This window comes from Lampetra planeri, chromosome 4 (assembly GCF_965212315.1).
Source record: "Lampetra planeri chromosome 4, kcLamPlan1.2.h2, whole genome shotgun sequence".
Classification (NCBI taxonomy): Eukaryota; Metazoa; Chordata; class Hyperoartia; order Petromyzontiformes; family Petromyzontidae; genus Lampetra; species Lampetra planeri.
The window spans coordinates 7,099,900-7,116,558 of NC_136110.1; the positions used below are offsets into that span (position 1 = coordinate 7,099,900).

The 16,659-nt window shown below is 47.1% G+C and overlaps 1 protein-coding gene across 2 annotated transcripts; it reads left to right on the forward strand.

Moving 5' to 3' along the window:
* LOC144717640 (uncharacterized) lies at positions 1–16,018 on the forward strand. 2 transcript variants are annotated; one of them, XM_078593164.1, is made up of 13 exons: positions 1–602; positions 3,212–3,310; positions 3,624–3,685; positions 4,282–4,323; positions 4,485–4,578; positions 5,332–5,449; positions 5,850–6,025; positions 8,782–8,863; positions 10,643–10,782; positions 11,189–12,112; positions 13,343–13,468; positions 15,079–15,212; positions 15,495–16,018. In XM_078593164.1, exons 1-13 carry the CDS (start codon positions 467–469, stop codon positions 15,630–15,632), a joined length of 2,271 nt encoding a protein of 756 aa, XP_078449290.1. In that variant the 5' UTR covers positions 1–466; the 3' UTR covers positions 15,633–16,018. The 2 variants fall into 2 exon arrangements, with proteins under 2 accessions (XP_078449290.1, XP_078449289.1); XM_078593163.1 differs by having other exon boundaries at positions 4–602; positions 11,177–12,112.
* Positions 16,019–16,659: the final 641 nt, after the last annotated feature.

A 16,659-nucleotide genomic window follows, 5' to 3' on the forward strand; every position in this document is an offset into this window, starting at 1 on the left:
AAGATGATCTTTCCGGCACGTGCAACGTGTTTAGCAAAAATCCGTAAAATACGGGTGAACACGTGACGCCGTTTAACTTGTATTTTTTAGAGGAGGTAACATCGGTCGGATAGTGAGGAATTGGCGTTGGGTTGCAAGCCTCTCCGCTGATATTTTTTTTAAAACGACAAGAGACACAAAACACGCCAACATTCTCAACGCGGATCGAGAGAGATTCCAGGAGCGGCACCACATTGCTCGCCACCCGAACTTGGCCTGAGCTCTCATCTGCGCACCTCCGGTGCCCGATGCACCGCACTGCCGTGGAACAAACCACCACAAACGCTTCTTCAAAACGTGACGCGCGCGCACGCGAACACAACTATCATAACTTGTAGATCTTCAGCCGAATTAGGGGAGCTGTGAGCGTGGTTAACGCGGAATGCCCCGGCCCTGTGTCGGGCGTTTCTGAGCTTTGGTGCGTTTAATGGGTACGTCTGTCGAGGCCTCCGGCGAAGTTCTCTGGATCGTCTCGTCGCCCCGGTCCGTGATGACGGGCGGGAGGAGTGCGAAGGTTGCGGCGTCTCCAATGCTACTCGCGCTGCTCGTTATGCTCGCACAAGGTCGGTGGCGTTGACGGATTGGCCGTTGTCTTTGTTCCGACTACGCGAGTCCTCCTACGTTAGTTGCCGAGCAGTCGGCAATTATTTATTTTTAACGAAATCTTCTAACGCTGTGTAGGACAGGAAAACGACTTTTTTGAAGGAAAGTTCTGGTAATGGCCCAGTCAACGAACGTTGACCCCCCACAACGTTGTCGGAATAACGTTGGGCTCGACGTCCCATGTTTACCGAGGTTATGCTGTGGTCGGTTTGATGGTTGGTTTGATTGAAATGGTTTTCAAAATCGCAGTACTGCACTGCTCCGTATTGAGATGCTCGAGGTTTTATTCATTTTTAAATCCCTTTATATTAAGTTCGCTTGCTTGCTTAGGACCGTGCCAATATTTAGGTCGTTTTTTAACCCACTTCCCGTGATCCAATCGAGCTGACATTTTCCACACAGATTCGTTGTGCGTGACAATTAATGTTCGTGAAAAAAAATTCCCAAATTTTACACTTTTTAGGACAAAAATATTATATTTATTTACCAATTGCTTAATGGTGCAATGCAATCATCTGACCCATAGATGGCATCCATCTCAAGCCAGAGGACGAGAGGACTCTAGCCACCACGCATATAAAGGATTTATAGTGAAAAAGTTTGTTTTTACGGGTTATACTTATTATAAAATGAAGTCCTTCTGAGTCGGTACATTTATTTACGCTGGAGGAATCCGATGAGCTTTAAAGGGCACGTGCCGATCCACGATCTGACGTCAAAATAAAGCCGCACTCCATGAACGGTTCACCATTGGAACCTCATTTTCCAGTAAAAATATGATGATTGGTTTTTACCCTTCTATCTGGCAACAAAACTGACACCTTTTTTACAAGGAGTCATGTTTACATAGACCACAATACCTGCAGTCATAATGGAAAAAAAAGGCGTGCGCCTTTTGGCGTCATCTGGTCGAACCCATGTGAGACTAGACTCTAAGGAAAGCTGTCTCGGGTGTTGACCAATCAACTTCAAGGACAGTGCATACATTATCAGAGTTGTGTTTTTTGTTTGCATTATGACTGCAGGTATTGTGGTCTATGTAAACATGACTCCTTGTAAAATAGGTGTCAGTTGTGTTGCCAGATAGAAGGGTAAAAAAACAATTATCCATGAACGTTGTCTGCAACATCTGGACGAAAATCCCTCCAGACGAACTCCGTCTATCGAGCAGTGGTGCTTCTTCACCTGGGGTGCGTGCACCAGCTGCGGGTGCGAGATGCACTTTCTGGGGGTGCGAGACGTGGCCAGATCGGTTTTAGAAAGTAAATAATCGAAACACAAATTAAGCACTGGCACGTAAGTGTACAATCCCCTTGCTTCGTCAAGCCCCTGCGTATTTGTTAACGCAATTTTTTTAATCCTTTATATTAAGTTCGCTTGCTTGCTTATGACCGTGCAAATCTTTCAGTCGTTTTTTAACCCACTTCCCGTGATCCAATCGAGCTGACATTTTCCACACAGACTCGTTGTCCGTGACAATTAATGTTCGTGAAAATTTTTTTCCAAAATTTTACACTTTTTAGGACAAAAATATTATTTCATTACCAATTGCTTAATGGTGCAATGCAATCATCTGACCCATAAGTGGCAGCCATCTCAAGCCAGAGAACGAGATGACTCTAGCCGCCACGCATATAAAGGATTTATAGTGAAAAACTTTGTTTTTACGGGTTATACTTGTTAACGATTGAGAACCAAAGCGATGCTGTAGTAAAGGTCGCTCTATATTGTAGTAAAGATTGTCGGTGTGGTCCGCGACGATCCCCCAGGTGAGTCCAGGGGGGGGCTGTGATGCAAACGCATCTTGATGCGGACAACAATTACAATGGTTATACCTTATTGTTTCACACATTAAATTAGTATTTTACTCATGATATTTGATTTTAAAGTTAAGTTTGGTAAACTACCATAACGCTAAGATCTAAATTCCCCCCCCCCTCCTCCTAAAAAAAGTATCGTGGTGTAAAAACCGACGTTTTAATGTTCTGGTAATATGAATAGTGTAGTTCTGGTATTTATGGAGAAGTGAATGCGTTTTGTCACCGGGGTTGGGAGGGCTTGAGTGGTCTTGCGGGCCAAAAACCGAGACACACCCGCTCTACGCTTTGAGGTCCTTTTCCCAAAAGTGGCGTGGCGAGCAGTTGCAGGGGCTGTGCTATTTACCTTTTGTTATACTCTGCGGAGCATTGTTGTGTGCACGTTAAACTTCTTTCGCGCCGTACGTAGCCAGCCGTGCTAATGGGAGGTGTGTGTGTGGGAGGGTACGACAAACTAAGCAGTCTTAAAGAAATTGTTGGCAATGGATAAACGCATGCGCGCGTGGTACGGAAACAATGTTGTTATCTTCTTGGTTCTTTCGGTAAAGTCACGTAGAATGGAAACGTCGTGAGAATTATTTAATCATGTTTTATTTTTATTATTTTATTATGTTTTATTTTTATTATTTTATTATTTCCATTCTACGTGACTTTACCGAAAGAACCAAGAAGATGAATCCCTGCAGTCACGAAAGCTTTAAATCGAAACAATGTTTGTACTTGAGTATGAATCTAACCTGGCTGCGACTTAGGACTGGCCCAGGTGCCGTCTGTGGGGAACCGGCGTCTGGAGCGAGTCCTGCAGGAGAAGCGAAGCGCAGAGCTGGACACGATCTTTGAAATCAACAAACGTGAGTCCCTCGTGTGTATGGGGTGAGGAAGGGGGGGGGCAGTGAGGGCCCCCCCCACCTCCCTCTCCCCCGCTTGAAACCCTGCCCAATGGGTGTGTTATTGGGATCTACCAGAAATCAATACGGGCTTGAAATGCCGGGACTGCCCCGGGATCCATTGAAAGACTCTGGATCCACCTTTATAATGGCATAATAATGAATGTGTACTGCTGGTTGAATGCATTTTCTTAAAAAGTAAACTACTATGTAGTATGTGTATTGCGTGCATGTACGTGGAGACGCCTTATTGTTGAATGTTCCATGTGTCGCTCAGCGTTAATCTTCAATGAGTATTTTCGTGCAACGTTCCTGGTGGAAGCGGACATCGTGAGCCCGGTAAGGACGGTGAGAGGGGTCCACGTGACCTTCTAACTGCGACCTCGTGACCTCGTGAGCTCGTCGTCGGCTTTAGCGACTTGCTCATCTTTGTCGCTGTGGGGCGCTACGAGAGTTTCTGTTCGTGATAATTCGCCTGACGAAGCTGTGTTGCCGTCACCAGCGGAAACGTCGTACTGAAATTGTACACGTTTTGGGTTTTACTCGCCAACGCGCACCGGTGTGCTGAAGGGGCCGTCCATAAATGACGTCACGCGATTTTGGACGATTTTTGACCCCCCCCCCCTCGTCACACGGCGTCACAAAAAGTCAGAACCCCCTCAAATATGACGTCACAAAGCTCTGCCCCCCCCCCCCCCCCCCCAAATAAAACATGCTTCAAATCGCTTTAAACAATTGTCAGTGTAGTGCGTATTTAATGTGGCGCTGCACTCTGTTGTAGGAGTGTTATAACAATTAGTGTTAACAATTAGTGTTGTTATAACACATCTATACTTATTTAAAGTTGTGTATTTTGATGTGACATCACATTTCTCAACCCACCCCCCCCCTCGTAACACATCGTCACAAATGTCTGACCCCCCCCCACCCCCCAGGTGCGTGACGTCATTTATGGAGGTCCCCGAAGTAACCAATTGGTACGTTTTGTTCACGTGACAAACCTGTGTCCGGGTGGTCGTGGTTTAACGACACTCATATTTACGCGATTTTGCACAAAATCCTTTATTATGAATAATATCTGTCGCAAATTCCTACGTGTTAAGCTGACAATCTTTCTAATTGTGTGCGTGCGTCACAGCTCGCGCGAAACGCGGTCGCCAATTTAGGCTTTAAGTGGGCAAAATCGGAAGACGGAAAAGTCTACATCCCTTACGAGATGTACAACCGCTACGGTGAGCGACGCTGCCGTGTGCGTGTACGGTGGTGCCAGGGTGGTCGCGGTAGTGCCCTGTGGCCCCTTCTCCGACGGTGCGTTTTAGGGCCGTTAACCGCGTGTCTGGCACGTTTTTGGCTTCGCTTGAAGAGATCCACTGAACCACCCCCCCCCGGCACCGTCAGAGTAGTTCTTGACGCATGAGAGGTTTCTTATCCGCACGGAGGCAGCTCTTGTACTCCGACTGATGCTCCTACTGTTGTGGAGTGACTCATGCAGCCTGCTCTGGCTGCAGAGTTTGGTGGTACATGTTGTTTACGTCGTTTGTTGTGAAAATTCGGTCACAGTTCCTATGACCACTGTTTCATTGCTTTTATGGCTTTATTTTGGTGATTTTCGAAAAGTTTTTTGGTTTGGCCATGTTTGTTTGTTGTAGTACAGAGTTGGACTGATGGCCTTAATCTAAGTTGTCTTGTGGTTGTTGTTTGACTTGCATCCGACTGGGATTTTTGCACACAGTGTTGGTGTACGGTGCTTTTTCTGCAATATTTTGCTGTCTTTTTTTTTATTTTCTGTTTGCACTCGGTCACATATTCACTTTAAGATGTTTTTTGTTTGTTGCGGTTGCACCCGATTCAAGAGCCGAATGGCTCACAGGGCTATCTTACCTATAAATGAACTTGAAATGAACTTGAACGCTGTTCCCATCTCAAGCTTGAATGAGTTTGAGACCTTGGTGGGGTTGGGGGGGGTGTGGTCTTTCTTTGTGCAGAACTGGAGCAGCAGAGGGCCATACAAGAGGCCATGAATGAGTTTAACGATCGAACGTGCGTCAGGTTTGTGCCACGTGACAATGAAGCCGACTACCTGGCCTTCTATCCCGTCATGGGGTAAGTTGGTGTGTGTGGATGTTTGATTTAAGGCTCTCACCTCCACACCTCGTGGTGTTTTTTTTTATCCGAGTCTGTAAAGCAGTGAGGCGAGTCATACAATTTTTTAAGCCGAGTTTAAGTCCAAACTCTGTGGGGAAATTGCAAAATTGATATATTTATTTATTTAAATATATTTTTTATCTCTAACGTGTACGCTTCATTGCTTATTTACGCTCTCATTTGGCATTTAGTTCATATTTTTTGGACCAGTCCAAATGGGCCAATTTAGAAGACCGCACGACAATTTGGGCCCGTTGTGTTTTACAAATGCCTGGGCCCGATTTTCTGTTTAGTCCCAGTCCCTCCATCGCTCATTTGTGGATGATCATCTGTGGACGACGTGGGTGGTTGGGGACAGATGCTACTCGCTGATGGGGCACCACAGGGGCATGCAGATCGTGTCTCTGGACGAGCGCTGCCTGAAAAAGGGCATCATCCAGCACGAGCTACTGCACTCGCTGGGCTTCTGGCACGAGCAGGCGCGCAGCGACCGCGACCGCTTCGTGTCCGTGCAGTGGGACGACATCATTCCAGGTCGGCACAACCTCGTGTGGACCCCCGTGTTTGGCCATAAAAACGTGGCTCTATCGGGTACCCACACGCCTCCCGAGGTGGCAACTGCTTCCACCGATGCTTTTTCTTTTCGGCATTTAATCTCCTAGGTCACAAAGTCGTGTGGTAGCAATGTCAAGGTGGTAATTTGTTTGTTAAATGTATACAGCATGTAGGAATTTGTTATTGAATGGATTCCATAGTACAGTATGTGTAATAGAAGAAAATAATCTCACGTCATTTGAAAAGCCCACGGCATGTGTGCGTGTTTATCTGAAATGGTTGTTATGTTACGCTCCACTATCTGTCCATGGTGGATGGATACTGCCTGTGGGTGGGGGGGGATACTAGCAAGTAGCATTCGTCTCCCCACGTGGTACTCACCCCCCCCCCCCTTGGCTCATGGGCTATTATTATTTATGGCTACCTCGTCTACTTGTCTTGCTCCATTTCTCACTCTGTTGTCGTCATCGGCAGCCACGTTCTAGCCACTGCTGGATGGATGTCTCCGGCAACGTTGTTTTTCAATCCGACGATCTGCTACAGCGGCTGCCGCGTACGATCCGGTCTCATCCCACGGTGGACCCGGCCTCCTTTAAGAAGCGGCCCTCTCCGTTGGCTGCAGACGCCCTCGTTGGTCACAAATAGATAGATAGATAGATCGTTTATTGTCATTGTCACCAGTACAACGAAATTTAAAATGCTCACCAGTCAGGGCATCATTCATAAATTTAAATTAAATAAAAAAAAATATATAAATTAAATGAAAGATAATCAATTTATACTATATATAAAAACAGCCCAAGTATACCCACATACCCACATAAGGTTACATTTTGTCATTGCACATCTCTATTTCACATTCAATTGTAAACACTATTACTTAATAATTAATTAGCATTATTGAGTGTGGTGATCGCTGTAGGATAAAAGCTCTGTTTGAATCTGTTTGTCCTTGTTTTGACTGATCTGAATCGTCTACCTGATGGCAACAGCTCAAACAGTGAGTGTCCAGGGTGTGAAGAGTCCTTTAGAATGATCTGTGCTTTTTTGATGCAACGTGAACTGTGTAGTTCTTCCAGTGTGGGGAGATGGCAGCCGGCGATCTTTTGGGCTGTGTTGATGACCCTCTGGAGCGCTTTCCTCTGAGCCACTGTGCAGCTGGTGTACCATACACAGATGCAGTATGTAAGAATGCTCTCGATGGAGGCTTGGTAGAAGGACACCAGCAGTTTCTGTGTGATGTTATTATTCCTGAGGATTCTCAGGAAGTAAAGTCTCTGCTGGGCCTTTTTCAGAAGCTCAGTGCTGTTGGCGCTCCAGGTCAGGCCCTCCCCAATGTGGACTCCCAGGAAGCAGAAGTCTGCCACCCTCTCCACACAGTCCCCGCTGATGATTAGTGGTGGAGTGTCCGTTTTCTTTCTCCTGTAGTCTATTATGAGCTCCTTGGTCTTTGCGGTGTTAAGGAGCAGGTTGTTGCCCCTGCAGTATGCTGTCAGCCGCTCCACCTCGTCCCTGTAGGCAGACTCATCCCCCCCAGAGATGAGCCCCACCACTGTGGTGTCATCAGCAAACTTCACAATGGTGTTGCTATGGTGGACGGCGGCACAGTCATGTGTGTAGAGGGAGTAGAGCAGGGGGCTCAGTACACAGCCCTGGGGGGAGCCGGTACTGAGGCTCAGGGCTGTGGATGTATGACGGCCCACTCTGACCCTCTGTCTGCGGCCCGAGAGGAAACTATGTATCCACATGCAGGTGGAATGTGGAATCCCCAGGTCGCCCAGTTTTTCCACCAGTTTGTGTGGGAGGATGGTGTTGAACGCAGAACTGTAATCCACGAAGAGCATCCGCACATAGCTCCCCTGCTGCTCCAGGTGTGACAGTGCAGCATGTAGTGCTGTGGCCACGGCGTCCTCCGTGGATCGGTTCGCTCTGTAGGCAAACTGGTGGGGGTCAAGGTTTCGGGGCAAGCTTCCTATGATGTGACTCCGGACCAGTTTTTCAAAGCACTTCATCACCACTGGCGTGAGTGCTACTGGCCGGTAGTCGTTGTAGCTGGAAATGTGGGTTTTTTTGGGCAGGGGGACTATGGTGGAGGACTTTAGGCAGGGTGGTAAACCACAGACGACGAGCCCCTCTCCCACCCCCTTCTCGTGATGTGTCCCGGGCCAAGCCCTGTCTGTCAGAGGTCGCAAAACGGGTTTTAATTCCTTACCCGTACCCGGCCGCACCAGGGTCGCAAACGGGTACCCGTACCATACCCGATACCCGGCTACTCGTACCCGAACGGGTATTGGGTAGGGTACGGGTACCCGATTGCGACCTCTGGGATGAAGCCGTGTTGCAGGCGCGGGTGGGTTGATTATAGGAACTTGAATTGTGAGAAGAGACAAGACGTTGAGAAATGAGTGACAAACGGTTACTCACCAGTGACTCGCGGCCTACCCGTACCCAGCCACACCAGGGTCGCAAACGGGTACCCGTACCCGGCCGGATACGGGTAGCCGGGTATCGGGTACCCGATTGCGACCTCTGCTGTCTGTGCGACGACGGGGGGGACGCGTTACTCTTACTCCCCCACCCGTCTGCACCTCCGATTAGCGCGGTTGGCTGTGTACGGTGCGACAGACGGTTCAACATACATTTTACGCACGTTACAAAGCTGAGCGCTGTCGCGAATACGGTGTGCGAATCTCGCGTTGTAGCCTTTTCAGCCTTCGTCGTGTGTCGTCGCGCAGGATACGAGCACAACTTCAACAAGGAGCAGACCAACAACCTGGACACGCCCTACGACTACGGCTCTCTACTCCACTACAACCGGTACGGGCGGCGGTGGCGGCGACCCAGCGCTCCGTCGCGTTCAACGCCACGGTGGCGAGATTTTAACTACCTCGCCTGGTATACAGGAGGTCGTTGGTTCGACCCTGACGCCTGTATGCTTGGAGTTTGCGTGCTCTCCCCGTGGTCGCGTGGATTTTTCTCCCCGGTCCTCCACATTTCGAATCAACATGCGTGTTTAGAGAATGTGGCTGCTTAAAAATGTAAGCCACTTTCAGCTGTCAATTGTGGCCACTTCGCTTCTGAACAAGTATAACCCGTAAAAACAAAGTTTTTCACTATAAATCCTTTATATGCGTGGCGGCTAGAGTCATCTCGTCCTCTGGCTTGAGATGGCTGCTACCTATGGGTCAGATGATTGCATTGCAATTGGTAATTAAATATAATATTTTTGTCCTAAAAAGTGTAAAATTTTGGGAAAAAAAAATCACGAGCATTAATTGTCACGCACAACGAGTCTGTGTGGAAAATGTCAGCTCGATTGGATCACGGGAAGTGGGTTAAAAAACAACCGAAAGATTTGCACGGTCCTAAGCAAGCAAGCGAACTTAATAGAAAGGATTTAAAAAGAGCTACCATAGATCAGTGGGCTTTATCTGGAAAAATAAAAGTTTATTTCAGTTTTTTAGCTCTTGCTCGCAGACCTCCAATGCCACCGCCCCATCAGCTCCAGAATCATGCCGCATACGCGATTCGTTATTGTGGTATAATGCGTGTATTTTGCATTTTATTTGCCATACTTGTGCGTTGGGAATATATGGCAGTTTAATTTCATTGAAATGTCCGATTGGGCCAAGGGGGGTGGATTTGATTGCCTTGTTCTCTCACGGGAGCGAACCTTCCCACAATGCAATGTTGCCAGCAACACTTTATAATGCACTTTTAATATAAATTAATGTATTTAGCAATGATTGTTTTAATAGGCGGTTTGTCCATTACACGAGCTACTATTAAATAACTATGCCTATGCCATTTTAAATACTGGCCATCAGAATAGTTTTTATTCAATTACTCATCAGGCCCTATGGTATTAAGCACAGTCTCAAACGCTTATCTATCTCTAGGCCTTGCTCTGTGCCATTTAAGAAGCGCTTTTGCCTTGATCATTGTTTATTACGTTTTTAAGGTCCCAGTATTATTGACGATTGATGTTTAATGATTTACTTCCGGTGCAGCTTGTACCAAATGAAAGCACTCGGCACAATACTTGAAGCATTGCAGAGCTTTCGGCACAGTGGTTCAATGCGCACTGCACGTGGTTAACCCAAGTTAAATTCCTGTCCATGGCTGATATCTGTGGCAAGCGATTCCGAATCGTCTGGTCCGGTGGATCCATGACGGGAGTGTTCGAGATTTAAATGTGTAGGGTTTGGCGGCAAGACATGTTAGAGCCTTTATAATAAAATGTTGCTGTCTCCTATAATTATCTTATTTCGGTGGGGTATCTATAAATGGATCCGCCTGTACACTGCAACTTTAAAATGCCCTTTTAAAACGACACGCAGAAACCTGTGCAAAGGGCACTCCTCGGCCTTTGTGCATTATTTAAAAACCATTAACAGTGTGCTGAACTGCATTGTGGTTAAATTTCGATTTAATGCTTTCGTGACTGCAGGGATTCATCTTGGTTCTTTCGGTAAAGTCACGTGACTTTACCGAAAGAACAAAAGCTTACTAGTATTCGTTTCTGTGTTTGTCACTTTAATGGTTTTGTGGCCTGCACCGGGGTTTCTGTTAAAATCGTGAGCTTTCCGACCGCAGATTTGCGTTCACGAAAAACAGAAGGCCAACGCTCGTACCGACCCCCGAGACGAACGTGACCCTGGGGCAGCGCGAGAAGCTCAGTGACCAGGACGTCTACAAAGTGAACCGGTTTTATGCGTGCAGCAAGCACATCGAAGGTACGCGGTTCTCTGTGCAGTCAAGATGTCTGGTTGCGTTCATGTAGAGTGCGTGAATGGACTGTGACCAACTCGCTTGGAATGAAAGGCCCCATCTCATCCTTGGCAGGATTTGAGCCTGGATAAACTATTGTGCATTAAAAAAAGGTCGTAGACTCGTGCAACGAGTGTTCATTGCGTGTCAAGCAAACCAAAATGCTAAAGTATCGGAGCTAGAATGTTTTGTGCAGTCATTTGTGACCAGGCAGAGAGACCATTAACTCGCTGCACTAGAGGAAGCCAGTTTAGAAAATCGGTGGCTGAAACCTGGATACTAAATATTTACTCGCCTTTCAAGCGTCTGAAATTTGTAGCAGTGCCCTCTAATTTTCCTTTACTTTATTTACTCCACGAGGTGCCGTTCCAGAAAACAAGATGGACAAAAACGTGACGACATCGACGTCAAATTCCTCTTCATCTCGCATTGAAATAACCATTGGCAATGACAATGTCGCTCTAACCACGCCACCTCGAAACGTTTCCGATTCTACCAGCTCGTCTGTGAGCGACGGCATTGGCTCTTCTGCACTTCCAATGAACGTGGCGACTTCCGAATACGCTTCGCAACCTTTGAGTCCTCCTGGAGGCACTCCATCGCAAGAACCCTTGTCGACCATGATTCCGTGTTTAACCACGATCCCATCTTCGGCCACAATCCCGCCGTCAATCATCGCTACGGAGACTACGCGTTCTCAAGATGTCACGAGTCTCCCCGTGCCTGCTGGACACGTAACTGGAACCGCCACGGCAAAAAATACGACTGCCATGACTACATCCAGTGCCAGTACAATATCTCCTTTGGATGCCTCTCCATCGACGAGAAGTGACCACGATACAGCCTCGCAAAGCTCTGTGCCTCAAGCTACAGAATTGCCCGGAGTGGAGGACACGGCCAAACCGGACGCTACTATGCTGCCCGCCGATGGCTTTGGATCATCCGACTACGCAGGACGGACAACCTTAAAATCGCATCCGGACGCTCGCCCAGCAACAACGACGTCTGGTGATCAGCAGCCACTGACCACCAACGGTTGGACACAACCGACTACTCCGCCCGGCGATCTGGTGACCGGCATGACCGGAAACTTCTCTCTGCGTCACTTGCTGCCGGGAAGCGCCCCGCTTGCCGTGCTGGATGAGGCTCTCTGTGACTTCGAGACGAGCTCGCAGTGCCCGTGGGCGCAGTCTATCGCAGATGACTTTGACTGGATGTTGGCGTTGGGCAGCACTCCGTCGTGGAACACGGGGCCCCGTGCCGACCACACACTCGGCCGGTGTGGAACCCGGACCGGTGAGGAGCACCACCGACCCAGCCCTGTCGTTGCGACCCCTTTGTTTTTAATGCTTTCCCGTTCCGCGACATCTGTAGGTTGCAGGGTGGGTCCCGTTCACCGCTGAATCTCGGAACGCGCAAGCGGTTCAGCTTCTATTGTATTTAGAGGCAAAGCGCCGTTGTTTTAAAGACAATGTACTCGTCACAGAACGGTAGTGACATGACCACGCTATGATAGCTGGCGCCAAACTGCCATACCCCCCCCCCTCCCACATGGCCTTGTGGGAGCCTTGGTACCGATAAAGTTATTTTATTTAAAACTGACGTACACGTACGTCATCGAAACGGGAAAGTGTTCAATGGGGTGTACTGAATCTCGGCCGGCACACGCGACAAGGTCGACGTTTAAACCGGCTGTTAGTGAATGTTTAAATGCTAAATTTTGATTTGTAACGATACTATTTGCTCTTGTCCATAGGGCATTCTGTGCTCGCTCTCACGCTTTTGTCTATTTTGGGAAAGGCTATGATGATGCCCGTTGCTTAATTTGCCATCGGTTTTAAATGTACCAATAGTTGAGGCTACGGAGCTGAGTAGATGGCTGGTGATGGCCGGTGCCAGGGCTTTTAACTTCTCGCTAAATTTTTCCCAGGTAGACTGGAAGTTGGCACTAGACTAGTAACTTTCCAGACTGATTATTATCAAGCCGCATTTGTTCAAGCAAGTAAACTCTGGGACCAGTTTTGGCCTGCTCTCCGAGTCTTGTAATCAGAGTGAAGCTTGTTAAACTTACTGCTGGGGGGTAATCAGACGTTATTGTCTAGAGACACAATTGTGAGGAGCGGTAACGCAACGGTAAGCGTGCTACGCTTCGAACCCGGCGACCCGCGTTTGGTTCCCGCTTGCAGCCAACACCAGCCTCAAATGAGTAACCTGGTGCAGTGTAAATCTCGCCACTGGGGAGACCAGGCAGCCGGACTTGGTCCTGGCTACCCACCCTAGTGTGTGTCGTGCCGGCCTTCAATAGGTGCTCGCTAACAGCACTTGCGCCCCCCCCCCCCCACAGTCTTCTATAGCTATATGGGGGGGGGATCTTTGTCTTTTATATGCTTTTACCCAAAATGTTCCAAGGCAAAGCAGTAACGAGGTTCGTATAAAATACATAGGGACGACATTGATGCGGTGTTTGCACCTTAAGAATATATTCAAAGGCTTCTTCTTCGTCTTCTTTCTGGCGAGTGTCGTCAGGTCATTACTTGTACACGGAGGCCTCTTATCCTCGGGAAGACGGTCACACGGCTGTGCTTACCAGCCCCCTCTTCCGAGGGCCCAAGTGCATGACCTTCTGGTACCACATGAGGGGCGCGAGCATGGGTAAGTGAAACGGCAAAGGCACAAGTATAACCACAAACGCATGACAATATTAGAATAGGTTTTAAACCCTTTTTCGCCATTAAATAATAATGCAATTTATAACGCGCGCAAATTTTCGAACGTAACGGCCGCAACTCGGAGGCGCGGAGCCAAGCTCAGAGTCGCTCGAAAGCACGTGGCTGTAGAGGTGAGTTTTTAAGTGTCTCTTGAAGGAGGCGATTGAGGTGATGCTGCGAATGTGCAGAGGGATATCGTTTCAGACTGTTGGGGCTGCCACCGAGAAGTGGCACATAGACATGGCCATCCTGGATCAGGAGTTAAGATGTTACACCAAACGGAAACCTTTTGCAAAGAAGCATGACGGTGTATTGCTTGCATTTGCGTCTTTTTATGAAGATACAAATATGTACGTTTTATTACAGAAATGTTTAAATTATGTTGGGTGCGTTGTGCTCTGACACTTTTGTTTCAATTCACCGTTCTCGTAGAGCTTTGTGCACTATCTTGTGGTGTTTGTAGAATAGCCCACGTAAGATGACGTTATCGAAACTTTGAGGGAGGAGTGGGGGGGGATATTGGGAAGGCCGTCTTCCTGACGATGGTGTAATGATGCTGTGATCTCTCCAACCACTAGAGTGGAAACTAATTGATGGATTCGTATTCTGAATCGTGATTCATCGGCTCCCATTTTGGAGAAGGGGGCTGAATCCTTTCCTCTAATAGTCCATATCTGCAAACATATTCTTGATTCACCAATTTAATAGAACAATGTAGGAGTCTAGAATAAATGCTTCGACCAAGACCCAAACAACACTCGCCCTCCTAATTTTGGCATTCCTCCTCAAAGACGCAGCTGTAAAACCATTTACCACATTTCGATTTAAAGCTTTCGTGACTGCAGGGATTCATCTTCTTGGTTCTTTCGGTAAAGTCACGTAGAATGAAAACAATAAAAATAATAAAATAAAACATAATAAAATAATTCTCACGACGTTTCGGCCACAATGCAAGCAGCCGTCATCAGGTGAAGACCATTCAGACGCTGTCTCTCCGACAGACCTGGTCTTCACCTGATTGACGGCTGCTTGCGTTGTGGCCGAAACGTCGTGAGAATTATTTAATTATGTTTTATTTTATTATTTTTATTGTTTCCATTCTACGTGACATTTACCACATGTGCACATTAGCCTAGTGATGTTCTCATCTCCTTTCATTAATGGTAAATAATAGAAAAGCCTACAGGAGTACAACTGGCCATGCAACCCAAACTATGGAACATGTAGTCCGTGCTCCTTGAATGAATGAGGAACAGAAAAACTACAACTCTGTTTTAACACGTAGGTTTTCACAACCAATATCAACACACCTGGTGTGCTGTACTAGTAACGAGGCATGTTTTGTTTAGGTGACAACCCTTACTAATTGGCTAATCGGGTGGTGGCGGGTTTAAAGACACATTTACGCGATCTAAACCCCAAAAACCTGTTATACACCACCTCTCCCTCTCCTGAAGCCCTCTTGGCGTGGCTAGCAGACCTCGACGGTTGGCATTTATATGTCTGCTATACAGTGCACAAGAAATGTAATTCACCGCTTGTGTTTGTTCCCAGGAACGCTGAGTGTACGTCTTGAGTGCACCGATGGCGCCGATAGGCCAGTCCTGTGGTCCGCCAGCGGTGACCGCGGCAATGCATGGCTCTACGCAGAGTTGGGCATTTTTGTTCCGCCACGACAGCTGTTCAAGGTAAGCAGCCATTTGTCCATCATAGGTGCTGCTCGAAAAACGGCACTTGCCCCAAAAGTGTGTTTTTAAGGCTATACAGAGTTGGGGGGGGGGGGGGGTTGGGAGGACCTTTGTCTTTGTGTGTGTGTTCTTCTTGGTTCTTTCGGTAAAGTCACGTAGAAAGGGAAGTAATAAAATAATAAAAATAAAACACAATAAAATAATTCTCACGACGTTTCGGCCACAACGCAAGCAGCCGTCCTCAGGTGTGTGTGTGTTCTTAAGGAGCTTTTGTTGTTTCAGCTGCACCTTGAAGGTGTCCTCGGTAATGGTTTCCAAGGAGACGCGGCAGTGGACGATGTGCTGGTGTCGTGCAGGAGCTGCGGCAAGGCGCGGCAGTGGCAGCAGCGGCCGGGTTGTGACCGCGATTCGAGGCCGTAGCGGCCGTCCAACGAGCGGCCACGGGGAAGGAATTTCCACAGCCAAATTGCGCGAAACCCGCTCCTGAATGTTGCCGATTGAGAGCGCTTTTCCAGTGCAAGGTTTTTAATGAAACGTGCGGCCTCGCCCGTGTGATCTCTCATTGTGGTGCGCTGCGACTGATGCCACCGCCCAAGAAGAATAATCCGGATGAGATGGTGGAAAGTGAACGTGATAAATCCCCATATAAAATGTGGTGTTTCAAGCGATGTTTTGTTTTTTTACGTCCAGGTTGGATTATTTATAATGGCAAGTAAATGCACGCGTGTACTTTAATTGTCCTCTTCCAAAAGAAAGTATGTTTAAATGTCTTGCAGAAATCAAATAAAATTATGATGTGTGGATAAGCTTACGTGTGAATTTAATTCGCTTTGCTGGTAACCACTGGTCAACACACTTTTTCTGGCATAAGGTATTCCAACGGTTTTAATGTAATTTTGGGATGCTGATTCCAAATCTGGCATCAGTTTTTGAGATGTAAAATATTGCATTTTCAATAAAAATTGCAGAAGAAAAATATTAAATGTGGCTATCTACGTAAAATGATGTTATAAACACACTATCTTAAAAATACAGCACCATATTTTAACACTAAAGCAGTCACTGACTCGCAACAACTTGCAATCATAAGTGACAAAGTTAATTTCGGGTAAAATCAATGAAAATGGGGTATGCCGATAGCATTAAATGAGATGTGATAGAGCAAATCTGAGATCAGATTTGGAATCGGCACCCTGAAATTAGTCTCAAACAGCTGCAAAAGTCCAGGCCAGAAAAAAACTTTTTTTTGACCAGTATAATTCTCAAACACGAAATGAAGACAATTTTCACTTTCTCTGCTTGGTTCTTTCGGTAAAGTCATGTAGAATGTAAATAATAAAATAATAAAAGATAATAAAATAATTCTCACGACGTTATGGCCACAACGCAAGCAGCCGTCCTCAGGTGGAGAGCAGGTCTGTCGAGTAGACGGTCTGTTTTAATCTTC

Coding starts and splice junctions, on each gene's coding strand:
- LOC144717640 (XM_078593163.1), top strand. CDS start 467: ATGGGTACGTCTGTCGAGGCCTCCGGCGAAGTTCTCTGGATCGTCTCG. Junction 8,864..10,642: donor TCTCTACTCCACTACAACCG/GTACGGGCGGCG, acceptor TTCCGACCGCAG/ATTTGCGTTCACGAAAAACA. Junction 12,113..13,342: donor CCGGTGTGGAACCCGGACCG/GTGAGGAGCACC, acceptor GAGTGTCGTCAG/GTCATTACTTGTACACGGAG.